Source organism: Mus caroli, chromosome X (assembly GCF_900094665.2).
Source record: "Mus caroli chromosome X, CAROLI_EIJ_v1.1, whole genome shotgun sequence".
Lineage (NCBI taxonomy): Eukaryota > Metazoa > Chordata > Mammalia > Rodentia > Muridae > Mus > Mus caroli.
Window position 1 is genome coordinate 13,766,311 of NC_034589.1, and position 22,046 is coordinate 13,788,356.

The following is a 22,046-nucleotide window of genomic DNA, read 5'->3' on the forward strand; positions in this document are numbered from 1 at the left end:
TTTCGATTTGGGTTGATGATGTAGGTCTGTAATTCCAGATGACAAAAGAAGTACTATGAATTCAAGGCCAGCATGGACTGCATAATGAAACTGCCAAGAAACAATGTCTTAGGTGCTAGGGGAATGAGTCAGTGGTAGAGCACCTGGAGGTGATTGGCTCGGAGTTTCACCGAGCCTTATAAAATGAAGGGAAAAGAACGCCTCGAGTGCCTTTGAGACATCCAGACACACCAGGTGAGCACTATGCTATTGAGAGTGTAGCTATGTTTGGCCTATGTCATTTAGAATCGTTTATTCCATGTGATTTTTAAACCAAATCAAATAAAGGCATGTTTCTTCCCCTTCCAAAAGCATTTTGCAAGCGTTGGCCTGCTGCCACCAAGGTCTTCCCAGCTAGGGAGAGGAAGGCTTTGTTTAACCGCTTTGTTCTTTCCTTTTTAACCTATTTGTGTTTAACAAGATCCCTGTCTCAATCCCTTAGGCATTTTAACAATTTCTTTCTGTTTGCTGAACTAAGAGATTGATTATATAAAGAAAGCTGTCCAAACCCAAAGCTTACATTTGCTTTACTCCTGCAGCTTCTCACGCCTGTCTGGGGTGGATTTAGCTGGGTACTTCCAGTTACCAGTTGCTGGAAAATGAAGGGACAGCGTGGGCACCCGGAGGGAGGGAGAAGGGTGAGCCCTCAGGGTCGCTAGTCTCTGCCAGTCCCCGGGCCTGCGGCTACCTAACTGCCTAGCCTCCGTGTCCCTGGGGAGTTTTTTTCCTTCCCAAGGTTCTCTGCCTAGCTTTTGAATCCACCGCACTGTCACTAGCCCTGTGAATAACCGGGACAGGACCGTCTTGGTGGGGAAGACGAAGAAGCTAGATTTGGGCGAAGGCAACTGGGAAGCTAGATTCGTTCAACCCAGTCTCCCAATCCGGTGCTGAGACTGCTCTGTAAGTAGCCAGTGAGCCCCGTGGCAGGAGCAAGGCAGCGGGAGTTTAGCTTCAGAGTTCTGCCATTGTTGTCACTGTCCCCTGCCCCTAGAGGCTGCAGCAGTGTTACCCCTTTGGTACAGGTACTTCACGTGCAGCGCGGACCCCTGATTATCAGTCCTCTATCACCACCCTTCCCCCCACCCCGTCCCGCCCAAGCCACCAGTTTGCAGCCAGAATTCCTGGTAGAAACAGGTCCTTTGGCAGCACTGCCCCCACCCCTCCACACACATCGCTTGCAGGACAAAGTGTGGGGTTAAGCTATTGCAAAACTCCAACATCTGATCTTGGGGCTTATCTACGATTGATAGCATGAAAGCCCTTTGGAGCCTGGGCCAATTTTTAACAGCCAATGAAAATGGCAAATGCTACAGCGCTGGTAGTTAATAATTTGAGACAGTTCTGAACTATATTCCCAAAAACATGCAGTTTATTCAAGGAAACATTAAACCACAAGTTATTTTCCTCCCCCTCCTTCTTGGATTCATTTGCCCACCCATGTGTAGGACTACCTAGTTCAAAGCAGTAAGACCCCCAGGGAGAACCGTTGAAGGTGTTGGCAATTTCTATCAGCACTAATGTCTACTGGGGTAGACTGCAAAGTTCCTTCCCCTTCAAGGGAGAATTTTTGACTGTTCTCTTTTTGTTTTTCCTGATAGTTTTTCTCTTCTTCTCTTCTCTTCTCTTCTCTTCTCTTCTCTTCTCTTCTCTTCTCTTCTCTTCTCTTCTCTTCTCTTCTCTCCTCTTCTCTTCTTTCTTCTTTCTCCCAGTTCACTGGTCTTTGGCCTAAAGTCCAAGCATAGAATGTTCTTTGCCTGTGGGGTTCAAGGCTCCCTGCCAAACTGGCCTCATGCAAGGAAGCAAGATACAACCAAGGGGGCTGTGAGTTCATCCATTCCAGTGGAGCTGGAGGCATAGCTCTGTAGCAGAATACATTCAAGGTCCTAGTTCTATCCCAGAACTACCAGTAAAAAACAAACAAGCAACTGTATACACCCCAGGGAAAAATGCCCTTCATACCAGCCATTATCTGAATTGAAAATGAACATGAGTTGGGATTGGAGATAGGGACAGTGCCAGCTCTTAATCCCAGGGCCTAGAATAGGCTATATACCTCAGCCATATACCAAGACTCTGGCTGTTAACTTAATTCAGTATATTATCACTGATGTACACATTTCTAAAACTGGCTGCTCCCCCCCTCCCAAGGAAATCAATAGCATCAATGAATGAGGGAGAGGTGGCAGCATGAAAAGGTAACCTGCAGACACCCAGAGGGGCCACCAATGAGGGAGCTGCCCACCCCTTGGGAGGTCAGAGTGCTGCCATAAAAAGCACTGACTAGCAAGCTTGCCAGGAGTCATTACAGCCCAGGTGTGGATAGTGGAGTTTTCCTTTGTCTACGATTTTAAAGGTATCTTGAAAAAAAAAAAACTTCACTGGTAAGTTGACTGAAGATGTTTCATGTCATGTCTTCTTAGCTCCTTCTTCCTACAAACCACCTCCTGTCTTGCTGTACACCTTGCTCTGATTGGGAGTTGAGGAAATACACCCACATGTCTATTTTGATCCAATACTGGCATACCTAAGGGAGGTTTCAGTTTGTTCCCAGATTGCTGTGATAAAATTAATCTTATAGTAAAACAAGTAACATTTTTGACTTCTCAGTGCATATGAAAGTCAGAATTTACAGTGTACAGAAATGCTACTGAGTGTTCCTTAACTTAAAAAAAAATCCTTTATTGCTCAAAGTTTTAAATACTGTCTAAGATGTTGGAAGCATGGTGCAGATAGAATGCAGGATTGCTGTTAACCTGTGATTTGTGAAAACTATACCTGCACAGAGCCACACCTCAAGATGTGCCTGCCATCTGTACTAAATTTGCTCCATTCAACTGCATTGCCTTTTTTTCTGTTTCTTTCAGTCCTTTTCCTATGACCATGTCTTCCATCAAAATTGAAGTTGTTTTACGGGAGAACTACAGGTGTGGGGAGTCTCCTGTATGGGAGGAAGCATCACAGTCGCTACTGTTTGTAGATATCCCTTCAAAGATTATTTGTCGATGGGATTCAGTCAGCAATCAAGTGCAGCGAGTTGCTGTGGGTAAGTATGAAAACTGAGCTGCTTTCCTTGCAGTGAGCCATCTTTTCCCAGTGCAGGGGCTAATGTCACCCTGCTTGTCATTGTCCTGGATCTTTCTGGTTAAAGCCCAACTGAAAATGCTTTGAAACCATGTTGGCAGTGTCTGTGATTCCATGTGTGATTCACTTGAACTCAAATTGGAAATGATGGATCTTCCATGCTTTTCTCATCCTCTTGTATGGGTCATAACCTTCCTAACTTTCTTTGTTTTGGTTTGTGATGCTAGGCCTCAGGCAAACTCATGCTCATTGTGCCACATCATTGTTTTGATGCTTAGGTATTATAGTGTTTCTTTCCTGATTGACTTCTGATGAGAGCATCCAGAATGGAAGACTCCATTAATAGCACAGCAAAAGCCATCTACCCTGGTTAGGCCAAAATCACCATTTTAAAACAAAAACCAAGAACAGATGTAAGATGTATCTATCACTCACTTCTTTGTGAAAAAGAATTCTTGGGCTTCAAAAGCATCAACCAGGACTGCACAACTGTGGTATTCCTGACAGGACTCCCAAGAGAGCTTTGTGGTTTAAGATAAGGAGTTTCTAAGGCTTTTTTATGGCTCAAAGCAATAGGCTGGGTGTGATTACCAGTAGACAAACAAGTTTCTGGTTTTATTATTGGATGCATGGGAAGAGATACCGGGATTTTCCCCAAATTACAGGAATTTCTGGTTTCTGGTATCTTCCCATGAATCCAACTGACAACTTAAAGCTTGTTTTTTCCTGGTGTTGGGGATTGAATCCAGAAGTTTGTACATACCACTAATTCCATTCCCAGACTAAACGTAGCTTTTTTAAAAAAATGATTTTGTCTGTGTGGGGAGTACTGGTCCTATGGCACATATGTTGAAGTCAGAGGACAACTAGCAGGAGTTTACTCTTTTCACCATGTGTAGAAGTCAGAGGACAACTTTTAGGAGTCTTTCTTCCACTATGAATTTTGGGGAATGAACTCTGGTCATCTGTTTTTTTTATAAGGCAAGTACTTGCTATGTAGTTACTAAGGTTGATGTAGAACTCACAGATTCTTGCTTCCACTTCTCAAATGCTACTAGGAGCAGCATCTAATTTACCTATCAATGTGTTTATAGCTCCAAAGAAAATGTTTAGCCTCTTCCTTCCTTGGTCCCTCATTCCCAGCATTCACAAAATTCCTACCCCTAATCTGCAAAGCTTCCCGCTCATAAAAAGGGTTTGTGTGTTAGCAGGAGTTCAAGAGGCTAAGCTATCAGGAGATATCTCAGGCCATAGTTAGGATCCTTGTTTAAAAAGGTCCTTTATAGGGTCTTGCATATTCCCAGGGCTCTGAAAGGCTTGCATCAACTTCTGAACAGGGCTTTGTGCTAAGAGAATTTAGCATTCATGGGGTGCTTAGGAAATGTTTCTAAACAAATTCAGATAAATGTATTTCCTGTAAAATTATGGTAATCTCTTTCCATGTAAAAAGAATTTTTTAAATACGTGAAAGAGTATTAAAACCAGATAAACTAAACTATTAAAGTAAAAAATATATAGTAATATAATTAAGAGATATAAAGATTGTTTTTCATTGCAGTCCACGTGCATACTTTCAAAAATATTTGAGAAATGAGAAACAATTTATAATTAAATATATTAAAAATAAGGACCTTTTGAAAATGGTATTAACTGGACCCCTTTCCTAAGAGATGTTACAAGACACAATGACCTCTGTGCTACAGGGCCACCAGAGCTTACCTGTTGACTTTGCCTCTGCAGATGCCCCAGTCAGTTCAGTGGCACTTCGACAGTTGGGAGGCTATGTTGCCACCATTGGAACCAAGTTCTGTGCTTTGAACTGGGAAAATCAATCAGTATTTGTCCTAGCCACGGTGGATGAAGATAAGAAAAATAATCGATTCAATGATGGGAAGGTGGATCCTGCTGGGAGATACTTTGCTGGTATGATTTCTTTCTTATTTGTGCCCCTATTTGCTGTCTTTGAATCTTGCTTTGAGTGTATCTGTGTGTATGTGTGTGTGTGTTGCTGTGGGATGAACAAAAAACTATATATGCTAGACAAGTGTTCTATCACAAAAAGTAATACTATATAATGAATACCTCATCTCTATATATGTCCATACCTAGAGTTACTTGTAAACATTTTGTTCTTGTTTTAATATACACTCTATCTAAATCTATTTCTCTCCAGAATTGTGTGTCTGTGTGTGTTTGTGCACATGTGCGGGTGTGTGTTTCCTAAGGAAAATGGCTTTTTTTCTGAAATAGGGTCTCACTATGCAAACTTGACTAGTCTGAAACTCGCTCTATAGATCAGGCTGGCCTTGAACTCACCTTGAAATCCACCGTGCCTGGTAAAAATGGCATATTCTTACGTGAACACAATATAGTAAGCAACTTACGGAAGTTTATCATTGATTCAATAAGTTTATATTCCTGTTGTATCAACTGACCAAATAATGTCCTTTCTGGAATTTTCTCCCCCAGTGTGGAATCCATTCTAGAATGACATAGTGCACTTGTCTTTTCATCCTCTTAATATGGAAGATTTCCTTGATTCCCCTCCCCCTCTTTTATGGTGTTGCCACTTTTGAAGAATATGGTCCCACCCCACCCTCTTTAATAATAGAACAGTCTTCATTTTTGGAAATGTCTGATGTTTCCTTGTGATTAGGTTGATGTTAGACATTCCTGGCTGAAATACTGTGGAAGTGATATCCTATCCTTCCCAGGGCATCCAGTTTGGAGGTACACACTGTCCTGCTACTGCTCATTGGAGATGTTAAGTTCCTATTGCATTCCTCCACTACATAGTAACTGCTGTTTTGTTTTGTTGTTTTAATAAAAGAGCTTTGTTATGAGACCCAGGATGCCCTTAAATTTGCTATGTAGCCCAGGCTTACATCTAACTTGCAATCCCACTGTCTCCAGCTCCCAAATGCTAAGCTTATAGACACACATCAACCACCACATCTTACTATATATAAAACTTTAAAAGATTTTCAACTAGTTGAAAATTTCACACTGATTTCTCATTTACTTCCCATCACAGCTACCCTGGAAATTAGCCAAAGCTGATTCACCATCTCTATTTTTACCTTCCTACACTGCCTTCTCATGTTGTTGTCTAATGCCACTCTTCCTATGGTGACTCACTAGCACCACAAAAGGAAGGTAAGATCTGAGAAACTGGCTATATACTGGTCCCCATCTTGCTGGACTATGTAAAACCACAGATATCACCCAGAGTAAGTTGAAAGATTAAAGATGGAAACCCATTGAGAGTCCCTTTTCCAATAATTTTTGCCAGATAGAGTAATAAATCTGATCTTAAAAAAATTACTTTATAAGAGTACACTGTTGCTTTCTTCAGACACACCAGAAGAGGTCATCAGATCCCACTACAGATGGATGTGAGCAACCATGTTGTTGCTGGGAATTGAACTTGGGACCTCTAAAAAAATTGTCAGTGCTTTTTTGTTTGTTTGTTTTTTGAGATGGGGTTTCTCTGTATAGCCCTGGCTGTCCTGGAACTCACTTTGTAGACCAGGCTGGCCTTGAACTCAGAAATCCACCTGCCTCTGCCTCCCAAGTGCTGGGATTAAATAAAGGCATGTGCCACCACCACCCGGCTATAGTCGGTGCTCTTAACTGCTGAGCTATCTTTCCAGCCCTATAAAGCTGATCTTGAGGTCATACACCTGTTATCCTAGCACTCAAGAAACTGAGGCAGGAACATTGTAAGTTTAGTGCCAGCCTGGGCTATAAAGGCCAACCTAAGAAGGAGCAAGAAAGAAGGATAGCCCTTTCACATGTCCTTCCATCTCTTCCTGTGAAGTAGCTAGCAAACCATCTTTGAGCAACTGCTCAGTAACCCATCCTCCCCAGGAGGACCTACTATGTCCTCTTGCCACTCAGGTTTGCTTCTTCTATTTGTAATCTATTCCTTCTTCTTTCAAAATGAAGTATGAAATACAGTAGCTTTCTGGTTTCTTCATTCTAATCAGAGTCTGCTCTGGCTTCTGAGATCACATGACAGCTAAGTGTATCTCTATGAATACTAAAAAGAATAATGACTTCAGTGAATGGAGCACTTGAGAAGGATGCATACTCTGCCTTTGTTGGGCAAACATTTTTGTAAGCATCAGTAACACTCAGCTTTCAGTTTATCTGTGCCTTTGCCAACATTCTGTCTATTTCTGTCTACCACGGAGAGAAGGAAATTGTTTCCAATGTAATTCAATAGTTTTCTACCTCTTTACAGTCATGACAAATTTTGCTTTGTATATTTTAGATCTCTATTAGTAAACACACACATTTGGAATTACTATGTATTATTAGTGAATTGGCCACTTTGAATCTGTAACTCCTCTCTTTGCCATATGTTATATGTCATTTTTCCTTCATTGTTTTCAAGCATCTTTATTGGACTTTGGTTTTCAGCAATTTGATCATATTGTGTTAGGTGTGAGTTTCTTTTTGTTTGCTGTGTTTTAGATTTGCTCATCTTCTTAAATATACTGAAAGCTTTTATATATTTATCCAATCTGGAGAGTTTTGAGCCACATAATCTTTGAAAAACTTTGGCCCTGCACTCTTTTTCTCTAGGATCTCAAGGAGGTATTGGCCCTTTTGCTGTCCCCTGGCTATAGGCGCTGTTCCTTTTTCTTCCAAGGTGTTTTCCCTCTGGTTTTCACTTTGCATGATGTCTATTGATCTAACACTGGCTACTCTGATGTTTTGTTCTTGCCAACACTCTTCGGCCAGTGAGCTAGTCCAGTGCACTCTCTATTTTTGTTTGGTTATTCTTCTCATCTTCTACTTCTGTGGTAATGTTTTCTATTTGGAGTTCTCTTCATATCAATTTATAATTGTTTTTTTTTGCATTAATCTTTACCAAAGCCTTCCAACATCTGTGCCATATAATTTTCAGAATCTGTTGATTTCCTACACTGATGGGATCATCTACCATTCTCTGTGCTGTTGAGTTTATCAGTCATCTTTCTGTCACAATAATGAGATAAATGAGACAATTAGCTTATGAAGGGAGAAAAGGTTATTATGATACATGTTTTCAAAAGTTCCAGTTCATAATCAAATAACCCTATTTCTTTAGGCCTTTGGTGAGGCAACACATTATGTTAAGAATGTGTGGTAGAAACAATGTCAACTAACCAGACCCCTCAAAACTCCCAGAGACTGAGCCACTAACCAAAGAGCATACATACCCGGGCTGGTCTGAGGCCCCTGGCACATAAGAAACAGAGGACTGCCTTGTCTGGTCTTAGTTGGAGAGGGTAAACCTAATCTTGTAGTGACTTGATGCCCTAGGGTAGGGGGTTGGGGGGCAGCACCTTCTCAGAGGCTAAGGGGAGGGGGAATGGGATTAACTATTGAAGAAGGAACCAGGAGAGGGATAATGTCTGGAATGTAAATAAATAAAATTACTTATTATATAAATTAAATAATTATAATTAATCATATTGTATTGGTTAAATTTTAATCGGTATAATTATTATGATAATAATTATTAAATAACTTAAATAATTAAAGTAAAAATAAATGTAAGGAAACAACAACAACAAAAGAATGTATGGTAGAATAAACTGCACACCTTGCAAGCCAGCAAGCAAAGGATGACAGCACTGGCCAGTGTTCCACAATCCTTTTAACGGTCATTCTCCTAATAACCTGAAAACTTCAAATAGGTTCCACCCCCTAAAGAGCCACAGCATCCCAGAATACCAAGCCTTTAACACATGGACTTTTGAAGATATTCAACACCAAATTATAACACCAAATAATCCTAGACATTATGAATATTATGCTGTGAGACCCTGAACATTGTTTAAATAATTTAGAACGTGATATAGTTATTTCAGGAAGCAGCATATGTGTTTGGAAGAAGGCCAGTCATTCTAACCTGCTTTGCATTAGGTACAAGGAGGATCTGTTCCATATGTGTACCTGTAAGCTAATTTGGAGTAGGAAAGTTCTACCCATTAGCTCCATTCCTGAAACCTTTGGAATGCTGATTACAATCTGATCTATTTTATACAGGCTGAGGATAAGCCTAGAAGTTCATAAATAACTTTTTTAAAAGATTTATTTATTTTATTTATATGAGTACACTGTAGCTGTCTTCAGACACTCCAGAAGAGTGCATCAGATCCCATTACAGATGGTTGTGAGCCACCATGTGGTTGCTGGGAATTGAACTCAGGACCTCTGGAAGTGCAGTTGGTGCTCTTAATGGCTGAGCCATCTCTCCAGCCCCATAAATATCTTTTTCCTTTTTCTTTCTTTCTTTCTTTCTTTCTTTCTTTCTTTCTTTCTTTCTTTCTTTCTTTCTTTCTTTCTTTCTTTCTTTCCCTCTCTCTCTCCCTCTCTCTCTCTCTCTCTCTTTCTTTCTTTCTTTCTTTCTTTCTTTCTTTCTTTCTTTCTTTCTTTCTCTTTGGAGGGGTGTTTTTTTCGAGACAGGGTTTCTCGGTGTAGCCCTGGCTATCCTGGAACTCACTTTGTAGATGAGTCTCACCTCCAACTCAGAAATCTGCCTGCCTCTGCCTCCCAAGTTAAAGGCATGCGCCACCACCACCCAGCCATAAATATCTTTTAAGGGGTTACATTTTTATATATTGAGGGCTGTCCTCAATCTCCTAGTCTTCCTCCTTCAGCCTAGGATTACAGGTGACCACCAAACTTGGCTTATACTGTGCATTTTATTCAGGCTTTCTATACTTGTGCTTAGATGGAGAAGATAAGGTTAGTACATGATTACTCCTTATTTGAAACCATATCTCTAAATTGCTAAAAGTGTGTGTGTGTGTGTGTGTGCGCGCTTGCGCGCGCTTCAAACAAGGAGTTGTTATGTAATGTAACTGGGCCTCAAAGTCATAGAAGCTGTTTCAAATTCACTACCCTGTCTCATAATCTGAAGTATTGATATCATAAATGTGTGTCACCACACCAAGCCTTTGGGCAGATTTTCACTTGCATTAGAAAGAAAGACAGTTGCCATCTTTAAAAGACATCTAAGAGACTGTTTAAATTTGAGATTGTATAAAACTCTCTTGACTTAAATAGCGAAAATGATCCTTCATGAAAAAGGATGGGGTTGTGTGCAGGGTTAGAATCTGCAGGACTGAGCTAATGGGTTTTTTTGTTTCCCAAAGGTACCATGGCTGAGGAAACGGCCCCAGCTGTTCTTGAGCGGCACCAAGGGTCCTTGTACTCCCTCTTTCCTGATCACAGTGTGAAGAAATACTTTGACCAAGTGGATATCTCCAATGGTTTGGATTGGTCCCTGGACCATAAAATCTTCTACTACATTGACAGCCTGTCCTACACTGTGGATGCCTTTGACTATGACCTGCAAACAGGACAGATTTGTATGAACATCTTTATTATTTTTCATAATATCACTCATATTTATATATCTCCTTCAGCCATGTGAAAATGTCATTATTTGTCAAATAGAGGACTTCCCAATATACTGATGATGGCACAGACTTCACTAAGCTGCCAGTGACTGTGGTTCTCAATACGTCTCCAGTCTGGTAATTGAGATTAACACTGTAGCTACACTAGACAGTGCAGATAGGCCTTGAATTTTCCTTTCCATCACTAAAAAGGGCCTCCCTAGAGAATGGATCCTGCCCTATCAGACAGTGCCAAGAGGCACAAACTATACAAGAGAATGTGATAAAAGAGGGGAAGACTGAAACTTTTAGTTTCTGAGTCTTATTTGATCTTTAGTTAACCATAGGCAAGTATTCACGGGCAAATGAACAACCTTTGAAATGGAAAAATAACAGAAAAGTGCTTCCAGGTTGGTTCAGTTCCATCAATGTTCTGTAAAATGAGCCATCACTGGAAACTTCGAGGAAAGAAATTATTTAGAAGAATTTAGAAGGGAGACCTTGAAACTGTTTGATGAAAAGTGCCAGACAGGAAGAGCAAAACCAATCATAAAAATGACTTGAAAAAAAAATCACAAGACTTTATGTAGATTTAATCAAGGGCAAACTATTCCAGTACAGATGCTTTGCTTTGAAGTATGTAGTGCTCTTTTTTATGACTATTCTTACCCAATTTCCTTGCACATGGCTTTAACATTTTTCCATTATACTTCAATCTGATTGCAGGAATGACCTGAATTTTGTAGCTGGCTGCTCTTCTGCACTGTTTATTGAGGTGCTGGGGATCAAACTAATTTCTTAGTGTGTGCACTGAGATGCAATTCCAGTGCTCCCCTCCCTTTGCATGGTCATTGTTTAGATACTGTGGATCTTCTTTAAGCATCCTGTGGGCTTTAGAATGCCCTTCCTTTAAGAAGCAAGCTCTTTAAATACTTCTTTCTTGATTTTTGTAAAAAGTAAGAAAAAGAATATGTATCTCCCAAGGTTTTGTGCATGCATTGTTCATATAGTACTATTTAGCTGCCATATAGATCTTAGACTTGGTCAAAGTAGGAGTTTGGGAAACTAAGATAGTAATCTAATCACAGGCTGAAGTATGTCTGAAATGGGTTTGCCTAACCTTAGTTGAGGTTGGCCTCAGAGAGCTACCTATTGGTGGCCAATCCTTCACGGCTAATCCTAACACTGAAGCAAATGGATTACTTTAAGACTCTGAAGACAGGTTGAGCTACACAATGAATACTACAGCCTTGGATGTTGTATGAGACTTTGTCTCTAAATAAATCAGCTTTATTTCATTTAGCGATAGAAGAGTTGTCTAACGTACACAAGGTTCCTAATTCTATCCCCAGAACTGCGATAAAGAAGGAAGAAAAAAAGAAAAAAGAGAAAAAGAGAAAAGAAAGAAGTAAAAGGGAAAGAAAACATTTAAAACTTTATAAAGACAAAAGGGAGTGAATCTATTCCAAATCATGTATTTGAAATCCTTTGTTAAGTGGCCAGTATTTATAACCAGCTTGAGAGTGCACTGTTTGTCAGCATTGTGTGACCCACTGTTTGGTCCTGTTTTGGTTTTGTTTTTCAACCACAGCCAACCGCAGAATTGTTTACAAGATGGAAAAAGATGAACAAATCCCAGATGGAATGTGCATTGATGCTGAGGGAAAGCTATGGGTGGCCTGTTACAATGGAGGAAGAATAATTCGCCTAGATCCTGAGACAGGTAGGCTGGAGGCAAAATAGAAAATCCCACCCACTCCAGAAAACACCAGTGCTAGACACCATTACTGATACGGTTAAAGCCATATTAGTAGTCTTAACTAAATGATTTTGGAAATAAAGGTAAAAGCTATAACCCAGAATTTATTGTCAAAACTTCTTTTCCTGTGGAAATAAGTTTCTCCACCAAAACCCAATTGTCAGAAAAGGCAATTAAGTTAAATAAATACATAGATGGGAGCTAGATAATATAGTAGCTTATAAACTTAAGTGTAAGGAAGCTAAAACTAGAGGATGGTGAGTTTGATACAGCCTGGGCTACATAGCCATGTCAAATTCAGCCTATATTAACTCTCTTCAAGGGATGAGTTCTGACATCCACAGTCTCTTAGATCATCCCTATCATCCATGAATGGTCCAAAAGCATTATGTATGTTGGAAATGTCTAGAACTAAGTTTTTAATAATTTATTTGGTGACCTAGGGAAAAGACTGCAAACTGTGAAGTTGCCTGTTGATAAAACAACTTCATGCTGCTTTGGAGGGAAAGATTACTCTGAAATGTATGTGACCTGTGCCAGGGATGGGTTGAATGCTGAAGGCCTTTTGAGGCAGCCTGATGCTGGTAACATTTTCAAGGTGAGATGGCCTTTTTTTCTGTGTGTGTGGGGGGGAGGGGCATTGTGGAGGGTATTCTGTTAAAAAAATTGAACGGTGCTTTTGCAAACATCCAAAAATTATTTCCATTTATCATGTTAAGCTAATCACACTAAACTCAATTATTTCAGTTTTTGCAAATATACATTTTATAAAGTTCAGGATGGCGTGTCTGGCTTACTTCCAGTATTTTAAAAATATTTTCATGTTTCAGTAGAATTTGTAAAATCATCTGATTGTTTTGATGTCCTAAAGAGATTTGTAGGTTTTAAACAATTTTTGTGACAACAAACACCAATAAAAAAAAATACACATTTTGAGGGCTGAGAGATGGGTCAATGGGTTGAGAGCACTGACTGCTCTTCCAGAGGTCCTGGGTTCAATCTGTAGTGGGATCTGATGCCCTCTTCTGGTCTGAAGACAGTGTACTCACATGCATAAAATAAGTAAGTAAATCTTTTTTGGTTTTGTTTTTTTAAAGTAAGCCTGGCATGGTGGCACACGCCTTTAATCTCAGCACTTGGGAGGCAGAGACAGGCAAATTTCTGAGTTGGAGGCCAACCTGGTCTACAAAGTGAGTTCCAGGACAGCCAAGGCTACACAGAGAAACCCTGTCTTGAAAACAAAACAAAACAAAAAACCAAACAAACAAAAAACAAAACAAAAAACAAAAAAGTAGAAAAATAGAAACACTTTTCTTGGCAGATGAGAAAATGATAGGAATAAATTGTTATCTATCAATGTGCGTACTTGCTTATTGGTCCAGAATGTATGTGAATGACTGCTTGAATCATATAATAGCTTGTCAGCTAATTCTTTTTCATGATAGAAAATAAAACTGGGGGCAGAGGGCTGGAGAGATGGCTCTGTGGTTGAGAGCACTGTCTGCTCTTTCGGAGGTCCCGAGTTCAATTCCCAGCAACCATATGGTGGCTCACAACCATCTCTAATGGGATCTGATGTTCTCTTCTAGTGTGTTTGAAGAGAACGACAGTGTACTCATGTATGCAAAATAAATAAATACTTTTTTAAAAAACAGGATTGTTAAAGGTAGCTAGATATATTATTGTACATAATTTGTTTGGTGATGGTTTGTGTCTAGCAAGGTCTCACTATATATCCCAGGTTGGCCTTGCACTCACAGCAGTCTTACTGCCTCAGCCTCCCAAATGCTGGGATTGTAAGTATGAACCACCAAGCCTGGCTTTGTAACAATGGTTTTGAAGACTATTTATCAGTTCCACTCTTTTTTTCTCAACAGATAACGGGTCTCGGGGTCAAAGGAATTGCCCCATATTCATATGCAGGGTGAACTGCAGCTCTTCCTTGCTGTCAGAAGAAAAAGCTTTGAAGATAACTGAAGAATTAAGGGACTGGAATCAATGAACTTTCAATTTAGTTTTTTTTTTAATGAGGTGGTGATATTATAGCATGGTTAAGCTTTAATTTACATCTTTGATTGGGTTCTGGTTGAATAAACCTAGGGCATAACATATTAATGAAAAACGTCATCCCTGGATTCCTTTATTTACAATTTTTTAAAGGTCGAAGATTTTCCCCAGAGAATGACAAGTGGTTTTGACAACACACTCTAGGCCTTCTATTATAAGCAGTTCTGTAGAAATGCAACAGAGAGTTCAACTATCAATCAGCTTGATGATGGCAAATTGCTCTGGGGGTTGAAATGGGACTGTGACCATTCTTTTTCTGTGTTCCATATTTGCTGCGCATAAGGCTTCAAAAATCAATGCATAGAAACTTAATAATAATTTATAATGATTATATAACTTTTCATGTGTGTTATTTTACAAACTAAAATACTGGAAGAAGATGTTATTCAAACCCTGGGGCACAATCTGTGGTTCTAATTGCCACCTGGTGGTTATACAAATAAATGCATCACATTGCAAAGAAATTTCTTTCCATTGTTTACTTTTACTCTCTCTCTCCTCTCTCTCTCTCTCTCTCTCTCTCTCTCTCTCTCCTCTCTCTCTCTCTCGCTCCCTCCCTCCCTTCCTCTTTCCCTCCCTCTCTCCCTTCCCCCTCTGTGTTTATGTGTGTAAATTGATCAGAGAGCAACTTACTTATGGGACTCATGGGTTGACGGGATTGAACTCAAGTTGCACCTTTACTGGCTAAGCCATTTTACTTGCTGCTGCTGCTGCTGCTTTCTCTTCCTCCCTCTCTTCCTTCTCTTCCTTTTTGGAGATGAGGTTTCTCTCATGTAGCTCAGGTTGGTTTTGAGCTTGCTATGTAGGTGAGACTGACCTTGAACTCCTGAGTCTCCTGCCTCCATTTCCCAGGTGCTAAGATTACAGATGTGTGCTACCATGCCTATCTTGGAAAGAACTTTTAAAGCAATATTGTTGGCACTATAATTAGCCTGATGATATTTAAAGTATACAAAGTTGTCATATATTCAGATGTGTGTCATATATATTCATATCAACTACATAGACAAAATGAATCTGCACTATCCACAAACATTTATGGTGCCCACCTATCATTCTTTTCTTCTGCCCTTCAGCATGCTTGTGCCCCATCCCCAGAATATAACTGATCTGCTTTCTCTCCCTTTCAATTTCAATTGACCTTAAAATTGGGTAGTGCCAGGCTGGCGATATAGCTCACTGGTAAACGGTTTGTCCCCCATGCATAAAGCTCTGGGTTCAGTCCCTAGTACACACACACACACACACACACACACACACACACAAACTGGAAAGTGTGATTTCTCCAAATTTGTTGTTTTAAGTTTTGCTTGTTTTGTTTTGTTTTAAACAAAATGTCACTGTCATCTAAGCTAGCCTTAAGCACTTCCAACTTCAGAGTAGTTTTAGTCATGTTAGTCTGACCTTCAATAATTTTTTATTTTAGTCATATTTGGATACTAGAAATTGAATTTAGACTCATATTAAACATATAGTCTAGAACTGAAATGCACATCAGCCCATTTATAAATTCTTAAAAATTTTAATTTAAAAATTTAAATCTTAAATTGAATAAAACATACTCTAATGTTAATTGAAATTCCTTTAAAAGTTATAGAATAGGGGCTGGAGAGATGGCTCAGAGGTTAAGAGCACTGACTGCTCTCCTGGAGGTCCTGAGTTCAATTCCCAGCAACCACATGGTGGCTCACAACCATCCGTAATGTGATCTGATGCCCTCTTCTGGAGTGTCTGAAGACAGCTACAGTGTACTTACACATATAATAAATAATTTTAAAAAAAGTTATAGAATAATTTGAGAGAATCAGCTGTTGTATTAGTGACTTCTTGTTGCTGTGACAAAATATCTTATAAAAAAGAAGTTATTTACTTTGGCTCAGAGTTGCCAATTACAGTTGGTTCATCAAGAAGGGGAAGGCATGGCTGGAGGGGAGGCTCAGATGGAGAAGAAGGCATGGAGGAGCATATTGTATCTGCTGACTGGAACCCAAGAGATGAAAAAGTCTGGTGCTTTACTCAGTTTCTCCTTTGTGTTCACTCTAGGACCGCAGACAATGGAATGGTTCCACCTCCATTCATGGTGGGTTGTTCCCCTTCAGTGAGAAACACCTTCATACAGACTCCCAGAGGCCTATTTCCTAGGTTAGTCTAAGTTCTGTCAAGTGGACAATAGAGACTAAACATCCCATTCTCTGGGACTGGATTCTTACACAGTTGTGAGCTATGTGGGTTCTGGGCATCAAAACCTGATCCTCAAGAAAGACCAGCCAGTGCTCTTAACTACTGTGCCATCTCTCCAAACTTATAGAAATTTTTAATGAGTGCCTTATGGATTTTAAATTGTAGAGCTAATGTTTCTGGTTGTTTTGTTTTGAGAGAAGGTCTCTCTGTATAATTCTGACTGATTTGAAACTTAATATGTAAAACAGGCTAGGATGACTTCAAACTCTCAAAGATCCACCTGCCTCTGCTTCCTGAGTGCTGAGATTAAATGAGTTCACCATGAGTCAGAGTCTTGCTATATATCCCCAGTTGGCTTAAACTCAAGAGCCCCCACTTTAGTCTCCACTTTAGTGCTGGAGTTATAGGCATATCTCACATTGCCTGCCTCAAATAATGCCTATTTTGAAATCCTGGGGATGGAAACCAAAGGCTTTGAGCATGCTAAGCAAGTGTTCTAATTCTGAACTACACTCTTCAACCCATTTTAATATTTCTCCTCAGAATTTTTGAGATTGCCTTTTCAATATTGTTTGTAATAGCTGTTGTATAATTATATATCAGATCATTCCAAAACCTGCATGATCTTACTCTTGACATCTATTGGTAATCTTTTCCCCACTTAAGTTAGGCAATTCATTGTTTAATATAGTGAGTAATTTTGGATTGTTTCCTGGGCATTTTGAATATTGCATGTGAGACTGGATCTTGTTAAAATCCTATGAGGAATATTGATGTCTGTTTCTTTAGAGAATCTATAGAGTCAGGTTGAAGCCACAAGTTCTTGCAGTCATGGTTTCAATGTCAGTTGCAGTTTTCATAAGCTTTGCTCAGGTGTCCTGTGCATGTACCACCCAGAAGTTAGGCTGGAGTTGGATGGAGGTCCAGCTTTAACTCAGTTCTCCATCTGGTATGTATGTACATACAGGTCAGGAGCTGGGTTCAAGCCCAATCTGCAAAGGCCTCCTTACTGGGACTTTTGAGGGAATATGGTACATCAGAAACCCAGACTTGCCTCCTCTACCTATGCCTACTCTTGTCTGCATATTTTCTTATTTCTACTTGATTCTTTCTGATCTTTATTCTTCAATGAAGGAAATTCACATAGCAACAGTTATCACATATTCAGGACTGCAAAGAGGGCAAAATAACTTCATTGTGAAAACTCAAGAGATCAGGGATTGTCTAAGAAGCATAAAACAAGACATCTGTCCCCCATTACAGTTACCTAGACTAAGCCACTCATTCTGCCCAGGAGGTAGGTCAAAGCATAGTGGAATGGCAGAGGAACTCTAGGGGCTCTGGTGGAGTACTCTGAAAATTCTGAACAACAGACCTCAAGGAAAAATGGCCAGTTTAGCCCAACTTCCCTCTCTAAAACCCCAAATCTGGAAACACAGTCTAGTGAGACAGAGATTATAATCATTTCCCCAGTGATGGAAGCCTCCACCCATGCATGACAAGCATTAATATCTGCACTATCTATGCCTTTCCTGGTCAGTCGTTGTTCTAGTTTGCTTTTATGTTGCAATAAAACACCCTGACCAAAGGCAACCGAGGAAAGTATTTGATTCATCTTACACTTGCAGATCACAGCCCATCATGGAGGGAAGTTGGGGCAGGAAGTTGAAGGCTGGATTGCTTGCTGTTCCATTTAGCATTACCTCTAACCAGTGAGTGAACTCACAGTCAAGGATACAGCAGAAACTGTGAAGAAACACTGATTGATGACTCACTCTCAGACTCATGCTTAGTTAGCTTTTCTATATAGCCTCAGGACAGCCTGCCCAGGGAAGTACTGCCCACAGTGGACTGGGCCCTCCTTCACCAATTAACAATCAAGGCAATCTTCCCACAGACATGCCCATGGGCCAGTTTGATCTGGGCAACCCACAATTGAGACTCCCTTCTCAAGTGAGTTTAGACTGTATCAAGTTGACAGTTAAGGCAACAAGAACAGAGTCAGAGAGTTTTCTTAGTGGTTAAGAATTCTTGCTGCTGAAGCTTGAGAGATGGCACAGTGGCTAAGAGCACTGCTCTTCTAGAGGTCCTAAGTTCAATCCCCAGCAACCACATGGTGGCTTACAACCATTTGTAATGAGATCCAATGCCCTCTTCTGGTATGTATGAAGACAGTTACAGTATACTCATATATAAATAAAATAAATAATTTTTTAAAAATGCCTGCTGCTCTTGCAGAGGACTCAGGTTCAATTCCCAGTATCCGCAAGGTGGCATCTGTACAAGCATCTGTAACTCCAGTCTTGGGTATCTAATACCCTCTTCTGACCTCCATTATCAGCACACACAGTGCAAATATACAAATGCAGCCAAAACCCTCATATACATAAAATAGATAAACCTAAAAGGGAAAAATATTCTTCAAAAATTCAGAGAACCTTGAGTATTATTCCTCAGGCACCATACACATTCTTTACTTTTAAGACATAGTCTTTTTTAGAGATTGTTCTTTTAGAGGACCTGGGTTCAATTCCTAGCACCTACATGGTATCTTACAATCCTCTGTAACTCCAGTCACAGGGATCCAATGACCTCTTCTGGCCTCCTCAAACACCAGGTATACACATGGTGCAAAGGCATGCAGGCAAAACACCTGTACCCATAAAAATAAATAAACAAAAATAAGGATTTTGTTTTAAAAGACAGGGTCTCTTGTTGACCTAGAACTTCCCAAGTAGGCTAGGTTGACTGTGCACCTGTCTCCAACTCCTCAATGCTGGGATTATAAACACCAGCATGTGTAGCTTTTTAAAGTGAGTTCCAATCAAATTCAGGTCCTTATGCTTATAAGTCTAGCACTTTACTGAGCTATCTTCCCAGCACCTCAATCAGTCTCCTAAAATTGACATCTGGTTGACAGTCAATTAATATCTCTGGCTAACCTGCATGCCCAGACTTAAAGTGAACTCCCAAATCATACCTTGTCAAACTACAAAGATGGTGTGGTGAATTTGACTTGCCAAAAGACAATCTTAAAAAAACTTCCTGAGCTTCCCTGCACCTTCTTGGGTAGGGAAAAAATGCATAGTCCTGAATATATTACACGGGTTATATCTCAGAGAACTCCCTTGAGAAATGGTAGGTAACTTCTACACAAAACCTGCTCATGATAACAACAACAAATCCCAGCTCAGTGTTCCTCTCCTATAACACAGCTACAACGGGTGCAGACATGCACATGTACCCAGATCTGTATCACCCCCTTGAGAGATAAGGGATGTAAAAAACCAACCTGAACTTGCTGCCAATAGTCTGGCTATTGCCTTTGCTGTGAATGGTAATGTCTGTTATTCCTTTTTGTTTATTTTAAAAGATATATTTTTAATTATGTGGGGGCAACATGTGCATGTGTGTGTGGGTGCCTGTGGAAACCAGAAGGCACTGGCTCTGGAGCTAGGGTTACAGGTAGTTGTGAGCCACCTGATGTGAGTGCTGGGAACCAAACTCAGGTCCTCTGCAAGAGCAACAAACGCTATTAACCACTGAACCACTTCTCCAGCCCCTAACATCCTTTTTCCCCCATCAGAGTCTCATGCCTCCATTTGTATCCATGAAACAGGACAGCATGTTCATAAATTTTCAGAATCCTTTAAAGTTCTCAGTATGGACATTGACCTTCTTCTGTCAGACATTGGGTCCAGGGTCCTTAAACCAAACACTAACACCTGACTCTGACTCACAGTCCTGTCTTCCCTGTCCCAGATTTCAGCTCGCAAATTATGTTACCAGTTTCTGCTTCCACTGACCCAGCCCCCCACCCCACCCCCAACTGGCTCCACTGAGTCTCACTGTTTGTTTGAAAAACTGAGTTCTGGTCTTTGCAAACAGACCTCACCTGGCCTGGCAGAAATCAAGTTAGAATCTCTGCCTTCAGTGGACAAATTCCAACTTGCACCACTAGTGCTAACTTCCCCAAATCCTCCTCCAGTGACTAAATTTACAGTCTAGTCCATCATGTAGAAGGCAGTTGGGGAATTGAGGAACCCTATAGGGTGATCCCAGGGGCCAGTGTGAACGGTATATGCAATCTCCAGGAGACACTCTGTTAAACAACACAATGCATCTGGGCTCTACCCTTTTCTTTCTTTCTTTTTTAAAAGTTTTTTTAAATTTATTTTATATATATATATATATATATATATATATATATATATATATATACTGTAGCTGTTCAGACACACACCAGAAGAGGGCATTGGATCTCATTACAGATGGTTGTTGTGATCCACCAAGTGGTTGCTGGGAATTGAACTCAGGACCTCTGGAAGAGCATTTAGTGCTCTTAACCACTGAGCCATCTCTCTAGCCCCACCCTTTTCAACTAGTCACCTAACATTGCCCTGGTCACTCCCTGATCTGACCTGAAAGGTTGACTGATGTGCTCAACTTGACTCTGGAAGCCACATGGATTTAGCCCCATGGGATCTATACACAGCTTCAAGAGATCTTTTGGAAAGTCTCCAACAGGTATCAGGCTCTAGTTAAAGCCATAGATCAAGTTCTTCACTCCACACATGGTAGAACATGCTTATACTCTCAGGACCAGGATGTTGAGGCAGGAAGATTGCTGGGAATCTGAGGCTAGCCTGGACTACATAATCAATACCAAACTAATTAGGAATACGTGATGGATGGTCTCAAAAAAGAAAAAGAAAACATTTCCATATGCTTCGGAAGACTGATCCTTCCACCCCAGGCCCAGGATTTTTCAGCTGTTTCTCTGCTGGTATTTTAGGCAGAAAATGAAACCAAAGGTTCCTGTGTTGAAACCTTGTTCCTCAACTGGGAGAAGCAATCTTTGAAAGTTAGCTGATTTGATCATAAGGACCCTGATATAAGCAGTGAATTACTTCAGTGATGGATCATCATGTGATGATGTTACTGGAATATGGTAGGAGGTAGGGCACTGGTAGAGGCAGGCCAATGTGGATATATAGGTCTTTGAAGGGATTTCATTGTCTCAAAATCTGTCTTCTGATTAGCTGCCAAAATCAGAAGGTCCCTAGCATGAGGGAGAGATTAATGAGACCCTACATCTCTGAAGATCTATTGGCATTTAATGGCTGTTGAGAGAAGACAGTAGTGATGTAGCCACTGGTAAGTTGCCCATGCTCCAATAAACAACCTCCACCTATGTTCATGCAAGCAATCCTAATTAACCTCAATGGGTCACAAAAACAAAACAAACAAACAACAACAACAACAAAAGAAACCCTCTTTACCGAATGGGTCAAAGAAGAAATCAAGACATAAAATTTAAAAATGTCCTGAAATCAAGTGAGTTTGTGAGGGGGAGAGTGTGCCAGGGTAGGGAGAAGGAGTCACTCAAAAATGTTCCACGAGTAGAGGGGAAAGAGTAGAGGCAGGGGGAAAGTTGCCTTTGAGTGGCCAGCATTCCTGATCTGGTGGCAGGTACAAGAGCCAACTGAACAAAGAATTCTCACCTGAGGAATACCGAA

The 22,046-nt window shown here is 40.4% G+C and overlaps 1 protein-coding gene across 3 annotated transcripts; it reads left to right on the top strand.

The window, feature by feature from the left end:
- The first annotated feature begins 828 nt into the window (after nt 1-828).
- On the top strand, nt 829-14,810 carry Rgn (regucalcin). 3 transcript variants are annotated; one of them, XM_029473175.1, is made up of 7 exons: nt 829-939; nt 2,904-3,082; nt 4,861-5,043; nt 10,275-10,490; nt 12,112-12,243; nt 12,723-12,877; nt 14,157-14,810. In XM_029473175.1, exons 2-7 carry the CDS (start codon nt 2,914-2,916, stop codon nt 14,205-14,207), a joined length of 906 nt encoding a protein of 301 aa, XP_029329035.1. In that variant the 5' UTR covers nt 829-939; nt 2,904-2,913; the 3' UTR covers nt 14,208-14,810. The 3 variants fall into 3 exon arrangements, with proteins under 3 accessions (XP_029329035.1, XP_021009378.1, XP_021009377.1); XM_021153719.2 differs by lacking the exon at nt 829-939 and adding an exon at nt 2,295-2,392; XM_021153718.2 differs by lacking the exon at nt 829-939 and adding an exon at nt 2,312-2,420.
- The last annotated feature ends 7,236 nt before the right edge of the window (nt 14,811-22,046 follow it).

Coding starts and splice junctions, on each gene's coding strand:
- Rgn (XM_029473175.1), top strand. CDS start 2,914: ATGACCATGTCTTCCATCAAAATTGAAGTTGTTTTACGGGAGAACTAC. Junction 10,491..12,111: donor CCTGCAAACAGGACAGATTT/GTATGAACATCT, acceptor TTTCAACCACAG/CCAACCGCAGAATTGTTTAC. Junction 12,244..12,722: donor TCGCCTAGATCCTGAGACAG/GTAGGCTGGAGG, acceptor TTGGTGACCTAG/GGAAAAGACTGCAAACTGTG.